This window comes from Colius striatus, chromosome 22 (assembly GCF_028858725.1).
Source record: "Colius striatus isolate bColStr4 chromosome 22, bColStr4.1.hap1, whole genome shotgun sequence".
In the NCBI taxonomy this organism is placed as follows: domain Eukaryota; kingdom Metazoa; phylum Chordata; class Aves; order Coliiformes; family Coliidae; genus Colius; species Colius striatus.
This window is the reverse complement of record NC_084780.1, coordinates 6524442-6540964: the sequence shown is the minus strand read 5'-3', so window position 1 is coordinate 6540964 and position 16523 is coordinate 6524442. Positions and strand designations below refer to the sequence as shown.

The window sequence follows — 16523 nt, the reverse complement described above, 5'->3', positions numbered from 1 at the left end:
TTTTCCAAGCACGTGGCCCTTAGATACCCCACAGTCAAGCCAATACTTGGCTGCAGCTTGTCATTGTCCCTGATGTCAGCAAAACACACCTGTGGTAGCAGCACTGACACAGCCCTGTGCAGCTGAGCTGGCAGCAGCACGTTCAGACACTGCTGTGCAGGACTGTCCCCTGTGAGCCAGGCTCACGGTAAGGAAAGGGAAACTTCAGAGGCAAGCATGAGGGAGAAAAAGGCCTGTCAGGGGCCAGATGTTTACTGAGGACTTCAGGGAAAGCTGAAGGATTCTCAGCAAACTTAGAGCTCTGCAATACCATACTGCCAGGCTTCCCCAGGAGGTTGTTTTCCAGGGTTTTGGGATAACACACAAAAGTAGCATAAGAGGGAGGAAATGTGTGGCACTTCAAATGCCTCGTGCACCTGCTGTGCTGAGGCAAAGATCTCCAACATGCTGACTGTTGGCCAAGCCTCTCCTGCTTCTGTTGCTGGAGAGATTTTAGGTTTCCTTATCCAAGACATGGATAATTTCTTGCTGAAGTGGCAGGAATTACCTTTTGAGCTCTTGCAACAGAAGCCAGGATCTCTCTGCAGTTTGTTTCAGGAATGGGCTGTAGATCCCCAGCTTCTCAAGTCTCTGCAATTTTCACTTTGTTCTGTGATCTAAAGGTCAGAGTTGCCTCTGTAAAGAACCACCATTTACAACTCCGTTTTGCCCAGAGGTTCACCAGGAGGTTCTCCACTTCATTTACTTGGATAAATGATTGATAAGAGCTGTTGGTAAGAATAAAAGAGGAAAGGCCAGATGCCACAAAACATCAGCATTGAAATGCATCAGAGCTTCAAGGCCACTTGCAACATACCCAAATGGAGCAGTGACTCAGAAGGCAGACATTCCTCCTGAGCAATGGAGAGGCTGCATGGGAGAGCAGGACCTGGAATCTGGGAGTTCAGGCACCGCTTCACTCACCTCCCTGTCAAATGAGTCACTTCAATTTCAACAATCTAAATGATAGCCTGCATCTCCAAGGCAGCCAGCAACAGGCAAAACACTGGGAGCATAGCACAACTATTTCCCTGCCAGTCTGGGATGTTACAAAAGATGCAGGTGTCTCCACTCACACTGGCCTGATGGAGCTCTGCAGTTGTTTTGATTAGCAAATGATCCATACAGAAACCTCCAAGAAACAGGATGATACTGACCACAGCAAGAGGCCTCAGCTGCCCTTGCTGCCCCTTTTGAAGGGTATTTCACAGAGTGCTGCTCCATCACTCCCAGCATCCCCGTAGCAGCTGGCAGGCAGAACCAACAGGCAGTCCCACTGCTGATATTAGTGACGAATTTCACAGGCACAGCATTAGGACTCGTGTTTGCCCAACAGCTCTCTAAACCTACGCACTCTGCCTGTCACCACGATTACTGTTCAGGACAGCCTTGTCTTTTAACAGGTGTGGCTGCTGCATCTAGAGGCAGCTTTACTCAAACAGCCTTTCCTAGCTTGATTTAGAGGATTCAATCCATCTGCTCGCCTGGTCTTGGAGACCTTGCAGGACTTCTGAGGAGACTCAGAAGGACTTAGATCCTGATTAAGATCACATAAAACATCTTGTGTTGAAAGTAATGAAAAGCTGAACAACTTTAAGGTAGTGCTTTTAACTTTAAGATAGTGCTTTAGAGATCACCTTTAAGATGATCTTAATGTGAGCAGAACTGGGTCCAGCTGCAGTAGGCTGAGTGCACAAGCAGTGCTGTGCATCTGTAGATTAATAGACACAAAACAGATGAATACACCTAGAGGCACTTCACTTTCTAGATTTCTTTAAGCATTGTTTTTCAAATGTACCTGAATACATAATACTTTTAATGCACTTTGGAATGAACCATTCAGTCCTTACAGGTAGAAAGAAGAATCTTTGGAGCTCTCAGCTTCCCCCTTCTTCCCTCACATCCATCCCCATTAATTACTGCAGCTGCAGGCAGCTCCTGCCCTCTGCAGTCAGCTTGAATTGACCCTCCAGTATCTTTTGTCACAAGAGACAGGTAAAGTCACTGCAGAGAGTGGGTAAAGTGGGAGTGCACTGCCTGAGTGTAGTGTGGAGACCCGGACATCAGACAGAACAATAAATACAGCTTCCTAAAAATCAAATGCGCACACACTGGCTCTAGTTTCCTTCTTGACCTCCAGTGAGAGGTAAGGAATGCAGAGCCCCATAGCTGAGCTCCTCTCTCCCGATGGGAAACTTGAACACAGAGAGTGGGATGCAGTAGTAAGACCTCTGGAATCACTGCTGTGAACTGCATCAGCATGGGCAAGTGTCGTGTGACTTTTCAGGATGCTTCTCCCCTCCTAAAGAAATCCTCTACCAGCCTGTCGAACTTCTGTGAGGAATTCTGCTTTAGGATGTTTAAGGGAGTCAGTAAATACTGCTCTGCAAATCCAGTTGGAAAGTGCTCATCAGAAAAAGGTGCCTGGCTAATGGCATTAGCTGCTCTTGCGACTCCTGGCTGCTCTCCACCCAACTCTTCTTTCTCTTTCTCTCTGCCCCTGTGACAAGTGCAACATTCTTTCAAGCAGAAAGCTGACTCACAGCAGCTCTGCTCAGGAACCTGACCACCCCCGAGCTCTTCAGATTCCTCAGTACTTTCCTCTGGGGACTCATAAACAACTCCTCGGGGCACAGAATGCCGGGCAGTTCTTTGCAAGAGACACACAGGCTCCTGCCTCGTCCTTTTGCTCTGCTGCTGTGGGGGCTCTTGGACGGGCTTTGGGAGTTTGAAGTCGGGAAGTGCCTGGGGGACAGAACTCAGGTACTTCTGAAAGAAAGACTGGCACATGCCACCCTTCACAATGGGAATGACCGAGCAAGGTTTCAGCCACTTCACAAACTCGCACAGCTCTGCAAAGGACGAGTGATCGGAGTACGGGATGAGGTGGATGTTGGGGTGGGTGACCTTCACGGGCCTGCCGGTGGGAAGAAGGGCAATGGTGGGGTGCAGCATGTTCCAGCCGACGAGCGTGTCCCAGCGGATTTCAGCGACATCCACAGCACGGATCCAGCCGGCCCCTTCCTCGGAGGTGAACACATCAGGCAGCTCCAGCAGCCGCATCTGCTCCAGGCGCCGGGGACTCACCACCACCCAGGTCCTGAACTCCACGGCAAGGTCTGCCAGCAGCGTCTCCTTCCCCAGGCTGTACACACCTGCGAGGAGAGCCATGAGCAGCACGGAGGGGAGGGGAAGGCGAGTGCACAGCGGCGTTGAGGGGCACTCACCGATGACCACGTGGTGCTGCGGGTGCATGCGGATGACGTGGGCAGCCTGGCGCGTGGCGAGCTGCCGCGAGGGCAGGGGCCGCTGCGGGTGGCAGTGTGTGTTGTCCAGGTACAGGCGGTCGATGTGGCGGCCCTGCAGCAGCGGCTCAGCCTGCATGCTGCTCGTGTAGCGGAAATCCCCTGCAAGGACAAGGCTGTCAGCATCACAGTTTTGGTTGGCAAAGGCCTTTAAGCTTGTAGAGTCCCAGCCCTGCCCTAACCCACAGCCCTCAGCACCTCAGCTCCACGGCTTTGGGATCCCTCCAGGGCTGGGCACTCCCCCAGCTCCCTGGGCAGCCTGGCACAGGGGCTGACACCCCTCTCAGGGAAACAGTTCTGCCTCAGCTCCAGCCTCAACCTCCCCTGGGGCAACTGGAGCCCATTTCCTCTTGTTAGTAGAGAGCAGAAACCAACCCCCAGCTCCCTGCAGCCTCCTGTCAGGGAGTATCAGAGAGGGCTCCTGTCTCCCCTCAGCCTCCTCTTCTCCAGCCTCAACACCCCCATTCCCTCAGCCCCTCCCCAGCCCCTTGTGCTCCAGCCCCTTCCCCAGCTCTGTGCCCGGCTCTGGCCACGCTGCAGCCCCTCAGTGTCCCTGTGGCAGTGAGTGAGGGGCCCAGCACTGACACAGCCCTGGAGCTGCAGCCTCCCCAGGGCCCAGCACAGGGGACAATCCCTGCCCTGCCCCTGCTGCCACCCCACTGCTGATCCCAGCCAGGATGCAACTGGCCTTCTTGGCCACCTGGGCACGCTGCTGGCTCCTGTTCCGCTGTCAATTAACACTCCCAGGTCCTTTTCCGCCGGGCAGCCTTCCAGCCCCACATCCCCAAGCCATCAGAGCAGGTCGGGGGCTGCAGCAGGGGCCGTTACCTGTGTAGAGGATGGTGCCAAAGGTGCCCTCAAAGAGGAACATGACAGAGCCGGGACAGTGGTTGGAGTCGAGCAGCGTCACTGTCACCTCCTCACCCACCGCATGGCTCTGTCCCACCTCCAGCGGCCGGATCCAGCACGTCGGCACCTGCGGGAGCCGGGCAGTGAGGCGGGGCCGGGCGGCCGGGGCGCCGGGGCGGGCGCGGGGACTCACCCACCTGGAGGCGGCGGCGCAGGAGGCGTGCGGTGAGGGGCGAGCAGTACAGCGGGCGGCTCCAGGTGCACGACAGTCCCACCGTGTGGTCCGAGTGCATGTGCGACAGGAAGAAGAGACGGGCAGCGCCCGCCCTCCGCACGCTCCAGAAGTCCACGGCGATGGGCGTACCGGGGATCACCATCCCGCTCATGGCGGCCGCCCGCCCGGGGCCGGGGCCGGGGCCGGAGCCGGGGCCGGGGCCGGGGCCGGGGCCGGGGCCGGGGCCGCGCCGGCCGCTTCCCGCCGAATTCGGCGGGCGGAGCCGCGCGGGCGCGGGAGGCGGCGGCGGGAGGGGCCGAGGCGCGGGGCTGCGCGCGCAGGGCGCGGGGCGGGGCCGCTGCCGTGGCCGTTGCGGGGCCGTGGCCGTTGCGGGACCGTGGCGGCTCGGCGCCATGCCGTACCTGGGCGGCGAGGAAACGGTGCGGGAGCTCCGGCGGGCCCTGTCCAACCCGCATGTGCAGGCGGATCGGCTGCGGTACCGCGCCGCCGTCCTGCGCGTTATCCGGTAGGGCGCGGGGTGACGGTGCGGGGTAAGGGGGGAGCCGGGCTGGAGCGCTGAGCGGTGTCTCCGCCGCAGGCACATGGCGCGGGGCGAGGACGTGTCGGGGCTGTTCCCGGAGATGGTGAAGGCCAGCGCGGCGGCCGACGTGGTGCAGAAGAAGCTGGTGTCGCTGTACGTGCGGGCGCAGGCCCCGCAGCAGCCGCAGCTCGCCTTGCTGGCCGTCAACACGCTGCGCAAGGACTGCGCCCACCCCAGCCCCGCCGTGCGGGGGCTCGCCCTCCGCAGCATGTGCGGCCTCAGGTGAGGCGGGGCGGGAGGGAGGGGACGGGCCGGGGGTGCCGAGGCTGCGTCCCGCTGACAGCCGCCCGCCCGCAGGATGCCCGGCATCCAGGAGTACCTGCAGCAGCCCCTCCTCAGCGGCCTGCGGGACAAGGCGTCCTACGTGCGGAGAGCGGCCGTGCTGGGCTGCGCCAAGATGCTGAGGCTGCAGGGAGACTGCGAAGTGGGTAAGCGAGCTGCTGGCCGCCGCTCGGGGCTGCTGGCCGGGGAGGACCGCGGGAGCAGGGGCATGGAGCTGCTGGAAGCAGGGCTGCGGTTTGTCCTGGCTCCGTCGCACTGACGCTGCGCTGTCATGGCTGCAAAATGGGGAGAAAGAGGGGTATTGCTGTGCATCAAAGGGTTAACAAAACATCAGGCAATGCAAGGTTCCACAGCCCTTTCATACCTGCTTTTGCAAGGCCTCTCACCACACCTGGCCGTTCCCTCAGCCTCTGACTGACCAGCGTCTTGCATCATTCTTGCATCTGCAGACCTTCAGGGAAAAGTTGTGCCAAGGGCAGGTGTCCCAGGATTCAACGTGAGAACCTCTGTTTCTTTGCAGATGGTGCGTTGGTGAATGAGCTGTACAGTTTGCTTCGTGACCAGGATCCTATTGTGGTGGTGAATTGTCTCAGAGCCTTAGAAGAGATCTTGAAGAAGGAAGGAGGGGTTGTCATCAACAAACCCATTGCCCATCATCTCCTCAACAGGTTTGTTTTGATATCAGGATGGTGCTGGAAGCTTCATTCTTGTGTTTTGTATGCTAACAGAGTGGGCATCTCTGGGTGCCGGTCAGAGCCTGAAGGGAAGAGTCAGGCACCCAAAGATGTGACACTTTGCTGCATTTGTAAAATGAAATAAGAATGTTTTACCCATTTTGGAATACTTGCTGGTGTCCCCTGTAAGGGAAAACATTTGTTGCTCTTCATGATTGTTTTCACAGCTGTAGGAACAATGGTTTAAATTTGCCTTGCCTCATTCTGTGTGAATATATTGGTTTGTGGTATTTCCATGTGAATTTTCACCTCTCAAGACTGAGATCTTCTTTTTTTTCTCAAAAAACTCAAAAAGTGCAGGAGTAAGAAGCTGTTTAGAAAATACAGAGTGTTAGACACACGGGTTTTAGTCTCTCCTCCTGTGCAGATGAGTGTTGCACTAGTGAGGACGTGTCCAGATACTTAACAGGCCTGTTCTGGAGCGAGCCATAGGACATCTTTCACGTAAGATCTGTGGTCCTCAGGACCTTTGCCCTTCTTGACTCCTTCAAACTGTGTTTGTTCCCTTGGCAGGATGGCTGATCTGGATCAGTGGGGGCAAAGTGAAGTGCTCACCTTCCTTCTGCGTTACAAACCCCGCAGCGAGCAGGAACTCTTTGACATCCTCAATTTACTGGACGGCTATCTCAAAAGCAGCAGCCCCAGCGTTGTGATGGCAGCCACCAAGCTTTTCCTGGTGCTTGCCAGGGAGTACCCACATGTGCAGGCAGATGTTTTGGTGCGAGTGAAGGGGCCACTGCTGTCTGCCTGCACCTCTGAGAGCAGGGAGCTGTGCTTCACTGCGCTGTGCCACGTGCGTCAGATCCTTGGTAGCCTTCCTGGCCATTTTAGCAGCCACTACAAAAAGTTCTTCTGTTCGTATTCAGAGCCTCACTACATCAAATGCCAGAAGATGGAAGTGTTGTGTGAGCTGGTGAATGATGAAAACGTGCAGCAGGTGCTGGAGGAGCTCAAGGGCTATTGCACTGATGTGTCAGTGGAGCTTGCCCAAGGGGCGATCTTTGCCATAGGTAAAAGCCGTCTCCTGCCTCAGGAACAGCTACATTTCCTTCAATGGGCCTTTCCCTGCTGAGCTGTATCTGGGCAAGTGCCAAACAACTGATCTGTGCTGAAGCAGTACAGCTCTCTGCAGACCAGCCTCCCCAGAAAGAGTTTTCCATGAGTGTGTTTCTGAGCCACAGCTGTGCCGTGGTTGTTCTTTCAGAAGCGCCACCGTTGAACTCTCAGGTTGCACGTAACGCCCCTGACTCTCATTCAGATGTCTGGGCTCTCAGGTGCTCTGAAGAAATTAACCCATGGGAAGACTGAATTGTGTCATTTCATCTTTTTAATGAACCTTACAGTGCTGAAGGAAACTGTGCAGTGGGTGGAGGAGCTGCTTGTCCTTTGAGTTGTGATGGGGCAGGGTTGAGGTGATTTGGGTCACTTTAGTTTTGGTTTTATAAGGTTTAAAATAGGTGAGACAAGGGGAAAGCCAGGGGTGCTAAAATGCCTCTCCTGTGTGTCACATTCAGGCTTCTTCTGAGGCATTGCTTCAGAAAAAGGAATGTATCCCTTGTGTGGGGGAAAGAGAGACTGCTTCTTTACAGTGTGTTTGTGATGACGTAGTTGGGCTGGTGGTTCGTGTTTCACTCTGATAAAAGGCTGATCTTGTGTCCTTTGGGGTCTCTGCAGGCAATATTGCTAGGACATACACAGAACAGTGTGTGGGGATTCTGACAGAGCTCCTGGGGCTTCAGCAGGAACACATCACATCAGGTAATCATCTGCAGGCTGTTTGCCTGGGTTATGCTTTCAGGAAAGGGCCTTGCTGAAGCTTGTGATCCCAGAGACGAGGCTCTGAGATTTGGCTTTTAATTGAGTTGGGATCTTCAGGTGGAAGTCTTCCTAGTGGAGTGAGGGCATGTAGTGTGACCAGACACGTAGCTTTTCCTTCCTTTGAAATTCCTGTGGTGAAGGGGGCAGATGGTCATAACTATGGTCATGCTCTGATGTCAAAGCTCCTTTCTGGCTGCTGCCTTATGAGTAAGAGAGTGAGGGATCTGCTGACTGAGGGCCAAGGTGATCAATAGATCTTTTAAACCTTTGGGATTTCAGTTCCTCATACAATAGTCTGATTCAGCCATACTCAGGCTTCTCTTTTTTCTACTGCTGCCTTCAAATGATTGCTCTTTCTGCCTTCTCCTTTGAATGGTCTTGTGCTCAGCTTTGAAAGCCACAGGCTCACACTCACTGTTGCTGGTGTTTCTCTTTGTGTGCAGCACAGCCTTGAAAAATGTGACCTTCGAAATCTTTTTTCATGAGACTCATTTTGAACTGGTGTTAGTTTTAATTTGTCATCCTAACCTTGTGTGTCTGAAGCATTGTGAGTCAGTGTCTTTTTCAAGACTGGGGAATGTCCAGAGATGACTTTCCAGCAGCCAGAGGAACAATCTGAAGTTTCGGTGCTTTATTTTAGTCCTGACAAACGTGGTGTCATGAGAGTTAGAAGCAGGGTGTCTCGAATCATAGTCACAAGCAAGGCACTGACCTTCCTTGCAGAGTCTCTTGAATGGGGTATTTGCTTTGCTTTCTTTTTCCCTGCTGGTTTTATAACCCTTGCTGAGGGTCTGGTTTCATTGCAGCGGTGGTACAGGCTTTTCGGGACCTGGTTTGGCTGTGTCCCCAGTGCACAGACGCCGTGTGTCAGGCCCTGCCGACCTGTGAGGACACCATCCAGGACAGTGAGGTGAGGCAGCTCTGTGCTGGCAGCTGTTGGGGAGGAGGACAAGGACTGTTTGGTTTTCCTTTGGCTTGCAGTTGGCAGGGGAAGGTCAGGGATCTTCAGAAGACTCCTCTTGTGTCTGTTTATTTCACGTCTTTCTGGCAAATGGCACCTTACTTGCTACTTTCTTCTGTGGTTCCTTCAGGGCAAGCAAGCACTGATCTGGCTGCTGGGCACACATGGGGAGAAGGTACCGAATGCCCCTTATGTTTTAGAGGATTTTGTGGAGAATGTGAAGTCTGAGATGTTCCCAGCAGTGAAGATGGAGCTTCTGACAGCCCTGGTGCGACTTTTCCTGTCTCGGCCTGCTGAGTGTCAGGACATGCTGGGGAGGCTGCTCTATTACTGCATAGGTGGGTTCCCTTCATTCTCTTTCCCTGAAGCTGTAAGTCCAGGCTTTTGCAACCCCAGAGCGTGGATGCCATGTGTCAGCATCCTAGCTCTGATATCAGCCAGGATGGCAAGGGGAGGTGGCTTTATGCTTTATGCTGCTACTTGGCCCTCAGCTGTGTGGTAGGTGAGAGTGACAGGCTGCTACTGTATCCCTTAGAAACTGGTTTTTTGTAATTAAGGATTAGTACTTGGAGGGAAACTGAAGGATAGGCTTTGGCATAAATGACATCTCTCTCATTCCCAGAGGAGGAGATGGATATGGCAGTACGAGACCGGGGATTGTTCTACTATCGCCTTTTGCAGTCTGGGGTGGAAGAAGTGAAACGAGTCCTGTGTAGCCCCAAGTCTGACCCTTCTCTGGGGCTCCTGGAAGACAAAACCGAGCGACCTGTGAACTCATGGGCTTCAGAGTTCAATACCCTTGCACCAGTTTATGGCAGAGAACGTTGGGCACTCATCACTGCTCATCAGCCAGCAGAACCCTCTTACATTGGTTCTACTGATTCCAGGAACAGAGACACAGGTAACGTGCCTCACCTTCATCTGGGACCTGTTTTTCCCTTGTCAGAAGATGTCCCCACCTGGGTTTCTTTGGAAGATCACAGTGCTTTTGAGAATGCTGTCCTGGTGTTCTGTCTTGTGCTGATCACTGAAGGCACTGTGACTCCAGCCCTCTTCATCTGAGGGCTCTGTGAGGTATTCTTTGTGAAACTGGGAGCTGCGTTTCACACGCTGCATCTCACATTTGTGGTTTCATTTCAGAGTCACTGCTTTCAGAAGGGAGTAAAGAAGTCCTCAAGGTTCACCCCGATACAGGCAACCTGACCTTAATTCCTGATGTTTACCTGACTGCAGAACAGTTTGAGAAGATCTGGCTGAGTTTGGACACGAGCTGCCAGCTCTCTCTGCCCTGGTCTGGGGCTGTTCATCCAGACACCATCCAGACAGCTCTGCACGTTGTCCACATCCAGACTATCGCCATGAGCAAAGCTGGTGTCCAGCCCTGGAAAGCTTATCTCAGTGCTCAGGATGACACAGGTTGCCTCTTCCTCACTGAGCTCTTGCTTGAGGCAGCAGATTCAGAGATGCAGGTTTCAGTGAAGCAGAGAGAGGCAAAGCCAGAGGCACTGCAGACCTTTATTTCAGCATTAAGGACAGTCATGGGGACAGTTGCAGGACTGGAGTCCTGATTGTTCCCTGCTCCCAGCAGGATGCCTGCTCAGGAGAAGTTTCTTTGCCTTCATTTGCCATACTTGATGTTGGTTTTGTCACTTTGAAGCTGTGGGAGTGTTGGCAGCCCTTTGCTGGAGCAGAACTGGGCCTTAACAAGCACATGTGGCATGGGGGTAGCTGCAGCTGGTGCATGGTGAAGGGTCTGTCCTCCTTCTGGGCTGGGGAAAGGACAGGTAATGCATTCATGAGCCTGCTGCTTCTGGTAAGAGTCACCCAAGTGACCTAGAGTGATTGTCACAAGACACTAACGTGCCTGATGGAGCCAGAGATGAGTTAGAGATGATTGCTGTTTTGCATGAGAATTGTATTTCAAAACCAGTCTATTTCTCTTTCAAGAGAGAGTATTTTCCAGTTGAAGTGTGTTTACTGTAGTCATCAATCACCTTCCCTGAAATTCCCCCCTTGGGGCTACTGTAAGAAAGGGTGCAGGTTGTGTGGGGTTTGTGGCTGCACCTCAGTGGCTGTGCCAGTGAGCTGTCAGTCCCTGGCAGAACCAGAGGAAGAACTGCTGTTCAGGTAATTAACCAGGGAGAAATACTCATTTCTGCTGATACTCACTTTTTTTTACCATGTGTTGTTGTAACTAGAATGGGCATTGAAGGGTTTGTTTTCTGTCTAGTGCCTGTTGCTGTGCAGCACTGTCACCCTGTCCTCACAGCACAGTGCAAGAGATGGTGCAGTCATCTGTGGCTCAGGCTTTACATTTCGAAAAGTGATGCTCTGGCCTCAGGAGCTGTTTTTTGAAGAGCCTGTTGACATCACTGCATCTGCTCTCCTGGAAGCTACACTGAGTTGGACTTTCTGCAGTGTCATGAAAAGTGTCCTTGTCACAGCCATGTTTTTCACAGTGGCAGAATGCTGAGGAAGGCTCCTTCTACTCTGACCTGGAAGGAGTGGCTTTGTTAACTCTGTTCTGGAAGATTTCCTGTCACTTGTAATTTATTTCAATGACTGTATTGTACCTTTAAATTGCAGTATGCCCTTCATGCACTTCACTGAAAAACTGTTGTCCCTGTTAAACAACAGGCTAAGGCTTTGTTTCCAATAAAAAGTGAGTCATCCCTGGCTGTTTCCTGGAATACACGTTTGTTCAAATCAAGACTGTGGCCTTGGATCTGGAGAGAACCGCAGTTGAGCTCCTACCTCTGTGTCACACAATGCTTTTCCCTCAACTTCCTTGAAGCAAGGCTTTAAAGAGCAGTTGTGCAACAATTTATTTCAGTTTCATATATCAAATTCCGGTAACAGCTACCAAGAGGCAAGTTCAAAGGTAGATAAGAACAGAGCTGTGGCAGGGCTCCTGTAAGAGCTTCCAGGGTGTTTATGTGTGTGCTGGGTCCCTGTCCCTGTGGAGAGCTGCACTGGCATGGCAGTCTTCACAACTTGGGAGCTTGGTAAGCTTTACTTGTTGTTTTACTCCTTTATGGCTAGACCAAGTCTGGTCTTTGGCTGGGATGGGGCTTGGAGCTTCTAGCCTTTTACCCAGACACCTTTCTTGCTGAAGGAACAGGTCTCCAGTCTTCTGGTAAGTCCTTGTTTCGGTGAATCCTACTGGAAATGGATCCTTCTGAAACTGAACCACGCCCAGAGTTAGAACTGGGACTCTTGGGTGGCGTGGCATGGCATGTCTATGGCTTGGCATGGGTGGAGCCTGAAACCTCAGAGATTTCCCAGAACCTCTGCAGCTCAGGGAAGAGGAAGTCAATAGCCAAAGTTCACCTGCAGAGAGGAGCAGTGGCAGTGGGGTCCCTGCCCGCTCTGCAGTGGGGAGCCACGCTGCCATGGTGACCTTTGAGGAGCAGACAGCCTGTATCGTGGAAGCCTTGTTCTTTGATCTCACAGAAGATGACACTGACTGCAGGAGCCTGGAGACAGACTCGGGAGGTAGGGCTGGGGCGGGAGGAAGAGCCGCTGTGTCGGGCGAGAGGAGCGTTCGGACTGAACGCTTCAGGGAAGGAGGCTGCAGCTCTGGGACCTTGGGTTCCCTTGAGTGCAGGCTCCTGATGGACTCGAGGCTATGTCTGCTTTGGAGGACAAGTTAGAACAAGGTAGAGTTGTTTGAATGGCAGGCAGCCCACAGCTGCAGTGGGGGCTGTGAAGGACGGCCGCCCCGCTTCCACTCCCTGGGGCAGGGAAGGTGCTGTGGGCTGCTGTGCTGTGCTTGGGGCCACAGGTCCTGTGTCCAGACCAATGGGGTGGGACAGGTTTTAGCTGTCATTATGAAAGTGAAAGCTCATACTGCTTATTAGATAAAAACAGTTGCCTTGACATGTATGCCAGAGCATGCTTTTTGCTTCCCAAACTTCCTAAAATACCCTGACTCTCACCTATATTCTTGTTGCTTTTCCCATCACCTATACTCACGTTGTTTTCTTGGCAACAAACTAGTTAAAATCTCCCAAGAGACACTGAGATCTTGCTGGCACAAGGCAGCAAGCAAAGCCCATTTCTCAAAAGCTTCATGGAGGTTTGTCATTTTGCCTAAAGAAGGATCCTCCAACAGCAGATCCCTCATTCCCTTCTCCTGGATTAGACACTCGTGTGTCTGCTGTGCTCAGCATGGGGGAGCTGCCCCAGAGCCCCAGGAGCTTCTGCCCAGGACTGTGGGCACACAGTGCCAGCACCTGAACTGGACTGGCTGAGCTGAAATGAGCAGCTGGATGAGGATGAGGGGTTGGATCAAGAAGCAATGCTCCAGATAAAGTTGCCCAACGCTGTCAAAAGATCCTACTTTCACTTATGACTTTGGCAAACATGGTTTTGCCAGAACTTTCAGTGTTGTGAAGTTGCTTCTGGCTGAACCTTGGTTTGGTGATATTCAGAAAAAATACTACTCCACTGTTTGTGGTTTTTCCCCTCAGGATGCTTTAAGGGATAAATGCTTTAACTGAGGTGCTCCCCCCACCCCCTTAAAGTATAGCTAAGAAGTTCTGAGAGTTTTATATACATGACATCTGTGAATCATGCCTTTTGCTCCTCTGTGAAAGCCTTAATTTGGGTCACTGTGAGACTTTTTGAAGTGTTGCAATTTGCCCTTGCTCAGGGGAGACCTGGAGTGTGCCTAAATTCTCCAGAGACTGCACGTGATGATCCACAGCCTTGAAATATGGGGGAATGTTGGCAAGACTTTGCCATCTGATCCATGCTCCTGCATCACTGCAGTCAGGAGAGAGATGAGATGGTTTCCAACTCCCCTGACCTTCCTTGCCTGTTTCTGGCAGCCTGAGAGGAAGGAGCTGCTGGAACCTGGAGAGGCAAAAGAGGGACCTTAGGGACATTCTTGGAGAAGCAGGGGATGAATGAGACTTGAGCATGAGGCAGCTGAGGTGGGAGGAAAGAGACCTGGACTAACCCATGGTACAGAGCCCCTTGGTCCCTGTAAATCAATGAATATTTGAATCAGTGGCTACAATGAAGGGCTGTGTGATATTTCTTGGGGACTTTGGTTTTACATTCACTAATGTGCCTTGCCAGAGGTCTACCCTGCATTAACCCCTCGAGTGCCTGAGGCAGTAACTTCCGTAGCGCCTGCTGAAGGCAGCATTTTGGACAAAAAGGCTGAGCTGTCACTTTGGGTTCCCTTTCTCTGCCTTTGCTGTGTTGTGCTGAAACCCTTGTCCTGCTCTCTCTGCTCTAGTGGCCGTGTCGCAGTCTGGGCCCCCAACCACGTTTGACCCGGTGCTGATCGCCAGCTGCCTGCGGCAGATAGCGGACCGCTGCAACGTGGATTTCGAAAGGGTTTCCTCACAGCCTCTTGCTGAAGTGCTCCAGGGAGAGGTAAAGCAGAGCTTGTCTTGCCTGGCCAGGCCAACTCCGTGTCTGTAGGCCAGTCTTGTGTTGGAGAACAGGAAAAGCCTGGGGAGCAGCACAGCTTATGGTGCAGGAGTCAGGGGGAGGGGAGCGAGGGGAAGAGACACAACAGCACAGAGCATCCCTTGATTGTGTGTGTGAGCCACCAGGTCAGCAGATGAAGAAGGCACTCTGGGAGCTGCCTTTTCTCCTCCTCTCTTCCAAAGGAGCTGCTTTTTATCACTTGAGAAGCCCTGGAGCTGCCTGGGCTAGTCTGTCACTGCAGGGAATGCTCTGCAGACTGGAGTTGGTGGGGGCAGCTGGTGTGCAGAGGAGGGAGACTGTGGTGAGAGGAGCAGAGCAGGTTCTCCAGAGCTATGGTGCCAGCAATGTTTCTGGCACAAGTGCTACAGGCAGTTCTAGCTTCAGGTTCATTGCAGGTCTGGTTAGACCACCAGCTGTCCTCCTCAGTCCTACAACCACGCTGCAGTTTGTACAAGCCCCAGTAAAGAAGAGCCTTGCCTCGAGTGTCCCATCTTGTATGGGAATCACCAGGAAGCTGTGAGGTCACAGAATCCCAGGAAGGGACCTCTAGAGATCACCTAGACTAACCCCTCTACTAAAGCAGGTCATGGGTAGAAGCAGGAACTGAACTGAATGTTGGATTTTGAGCGAGATAAGACTTTCTTATCATAGCATCATTTAAAAAGAAGCTCAAACTGCCCTCTCGCTTGCAGACAGAGAAGTTTGGGGCTGCCGTGGAATCTATCAGCAGGAGCTGGAGTAAACAGAACCCTGAGCTGGCCTATGAGATAGCTTTTCTCTCTGTTTCTGTGAAACTGCTAATATATGTTGTTAAGAAAACATCATTTGTGATCCGCCCCAACCAACTCACAGACGTGATCAACGGAAACCGTCAAGTGAGGAACTACATCGAGGCCCGTGGTGGATGGGTAAGGATGTGAAAGCAGTGGTGATGTTTGCCTGGCTATTTATGGCTCTTCCTTTGCATCTCTCACCCAGAGATGCTCTTCCTTTGCATCCTCCCCAAGCTCATCACTGATACTCCGTGCATCCCCTGAGACATGCGCACAGCTGAACGCCTCCAGCGAGTCTGACTGGAGTCAGCATTAAGTTCCCATCCGCTTCTCTGTCACGGGGCTTCATTTTTCTCTCAGTCTCTCAGAAGCTCAACTTGCTCTGTTAGATGAGACTCAAAATAATGATGGATGTGCCCCACAAAAAGCACTGTCCTGCTCACACAGCTTCACAGACCCCACGTGGTGCATTGTGCCAGGGGAAGGGATGAAATCTGTCGGGGAGAGGCTCTCAGTGGGAGGCAGGTCGCTTACCCTCCATCCCATCTGCTTCTCTTCCTGCCAGTTCCTCTAAACCCACCTTCAATTCTTTCTCTAAAACACACCTATGTGACAGGTTTTGTTTCTTTGCAGGAGAACTTGGACAGATGAGAGAAAGGGCTGTACCACTTTCCAGAAGGTCAATGCTGTTCTCTCTTCTGGAGACTGCAAAGAAAACTCCACATAACAACATGTAAAAGAGATCCTGCAGCAGCAGAAACAAAACTGAATAAATGGTTGTTATTAATTTGCTTTTCTCCCTGTGTTCCTCTTCAGTTTAGCCATTCCACTCACACTCTTTGCTCAAGGTTTCTGTTAGTGCTGCAGACTTACCAGGGGAATTTTTGTTATAAAACATGTTTCCATTACTTGTTCTAAAGGTCTCTTTGTTCCTCTCTGCTGATTCAAAGGCTTATTTTTCACAAAATCAACATTTGACATTATCTTTAAGATGAGAGTGGTGTCTCTTTCATGGTAACCAGCAGCCCTTTGCCTTTTAGCAACTGGACAGAGACATCCTTTAGCTATTCCGTACCCAATCTGCCAGAAACACATAAGGGGAACACGTGGAATGACTGCCAGAAACAGAGTTGGAGCAGCTGCTCTGAAGTGGTTGTGCAAAGTGTGAGATATTGAAAAGATCAAGGTTCTGATTCCCACACCTTTTCCTTTTTTTTGGGAGGGGGGTGTTGTTTTTGGCTGAGTTTTCTCCATTTCTGTAAGTAGAGAAAATGGATGGTCTTTGGGAGCTGAATCCTCTTCCCACTTCAGAATGGTCTCCACTTGTCCTACAGCATTTTTTGGGGTAGCTGTAAGTGTCCCTGGGAGTGAGTGAGGTGAGGCAGAGCAATTTGATTTCTGTTCTACTGGAGTCAGACTTTGCTGGGCTGTTTGGCTCTGGTCTCCAACAGCTGACCACCTTTGGTGCAGAACCTGAGGCTGTTTAGCCTAGAGAAGAGAAG

General features: G+C 52.3%; 3 protein-coding genes across 6 annotated transcripts; 2 read left to right on the top strand and 1 right to left on the bottom strand.

The window, feature by feature from the left end:
* Positions 1-811: 811 nt before the first annotated feature.
* On the bottom strand, positions 812-4621 carry DCLRE1B (DNA cross-link repair 1B). 2 transcript variants are annotated; one of them, XM_062013313.1, is made up of 4 exons: positions 4391-4621; positions 4173-4320; positions 3267-3446; positions 812-3194 (listed from the first exon to the last, which is right to left on the bottom strand). In XM_062013313.1, exons 1-4 carry the CDS (start codon positions 4577-4579, stop codon positions 2323-2325), a joined length of 1389 nt encoding a protein of 462 aa, XP_061869297.1. In that variant the 5' UTR covers positions 4580-4621; the 3' UTR covers positions 812-2322. The 2 variants fall into 2 exon arrangements, with proteins under 2 accessions (XP_061869297.1, XP_061869296.1); XM_062013312.1 differs by having other exon boundaries at positions 4173-4290; positions 4391-4605.
* Positions 4622-4763: 142 nt separating this feature from the next.
* Positions 4764-11493, top strand: AP4B1 (adaptor related protein complex 4 subunit beta 1). Of its 2 annotated transcripts, none has more exons than XM_062013310.1 (10): positions 4764-4933; positions 5006-5230; positions 5306-5436; positions 5811-5958; positions 6538-7034; positions 7699-7782; positions 8649-8752; positions 8934-9141; positions 9426-9704; positions 9944-11493. In XM_062013310.1, exons 1-10 carry the CDS (start codon positions 4821-4823, stop codon positions 10369-10371), a joined length of 2217 nt encoding a protein of 738 aa, XP_061869294.1. In that variant the 5' UTR covers positions 4764-4820; the 3' UTR covers positions 10372-11493. The 2 variants fall into 2 exon arrangements, with proteins under 2 accessions (XP_061869294.1, XP_061869295.1); XM_062013311.1 differs by having other exon boundaries at positions 4767-4847.
* An 82-nt stretch (positions 11494-11575) lies between these two features.
* Positions 11576-15786, top strand: BCL2L15 (BCL2 like 15). Of its 2 annotated transcripts, none has more exons than XM_062013314.1 (4): positions 11576-11808; positions 14052-14191; positions 14941-15156; positions 15655-15786. In XM_062013314.1, the coding sequence occupies exons 1-4, from the start codon at positions 11781-11783 to the stop codon at positions 15670-15672; spliced, it is 402 nt and encodes a 133-aa protein (XP_061869298.1). In that variant the 5' UTR covers positions 11576-11780; the 3' UTR covers positions 15673-15786. The 2 variants fall into 2 exon arrangements, with proteins under 2 accessions (XP_061869298.1, XP_010199875.1); XM_010201573.2 differs by lacking the exon at positions 11576-11808 and adding an exon at positions 11925-12298.
* Positions 15787-16523: the final 737 nt, after the last annotated feature.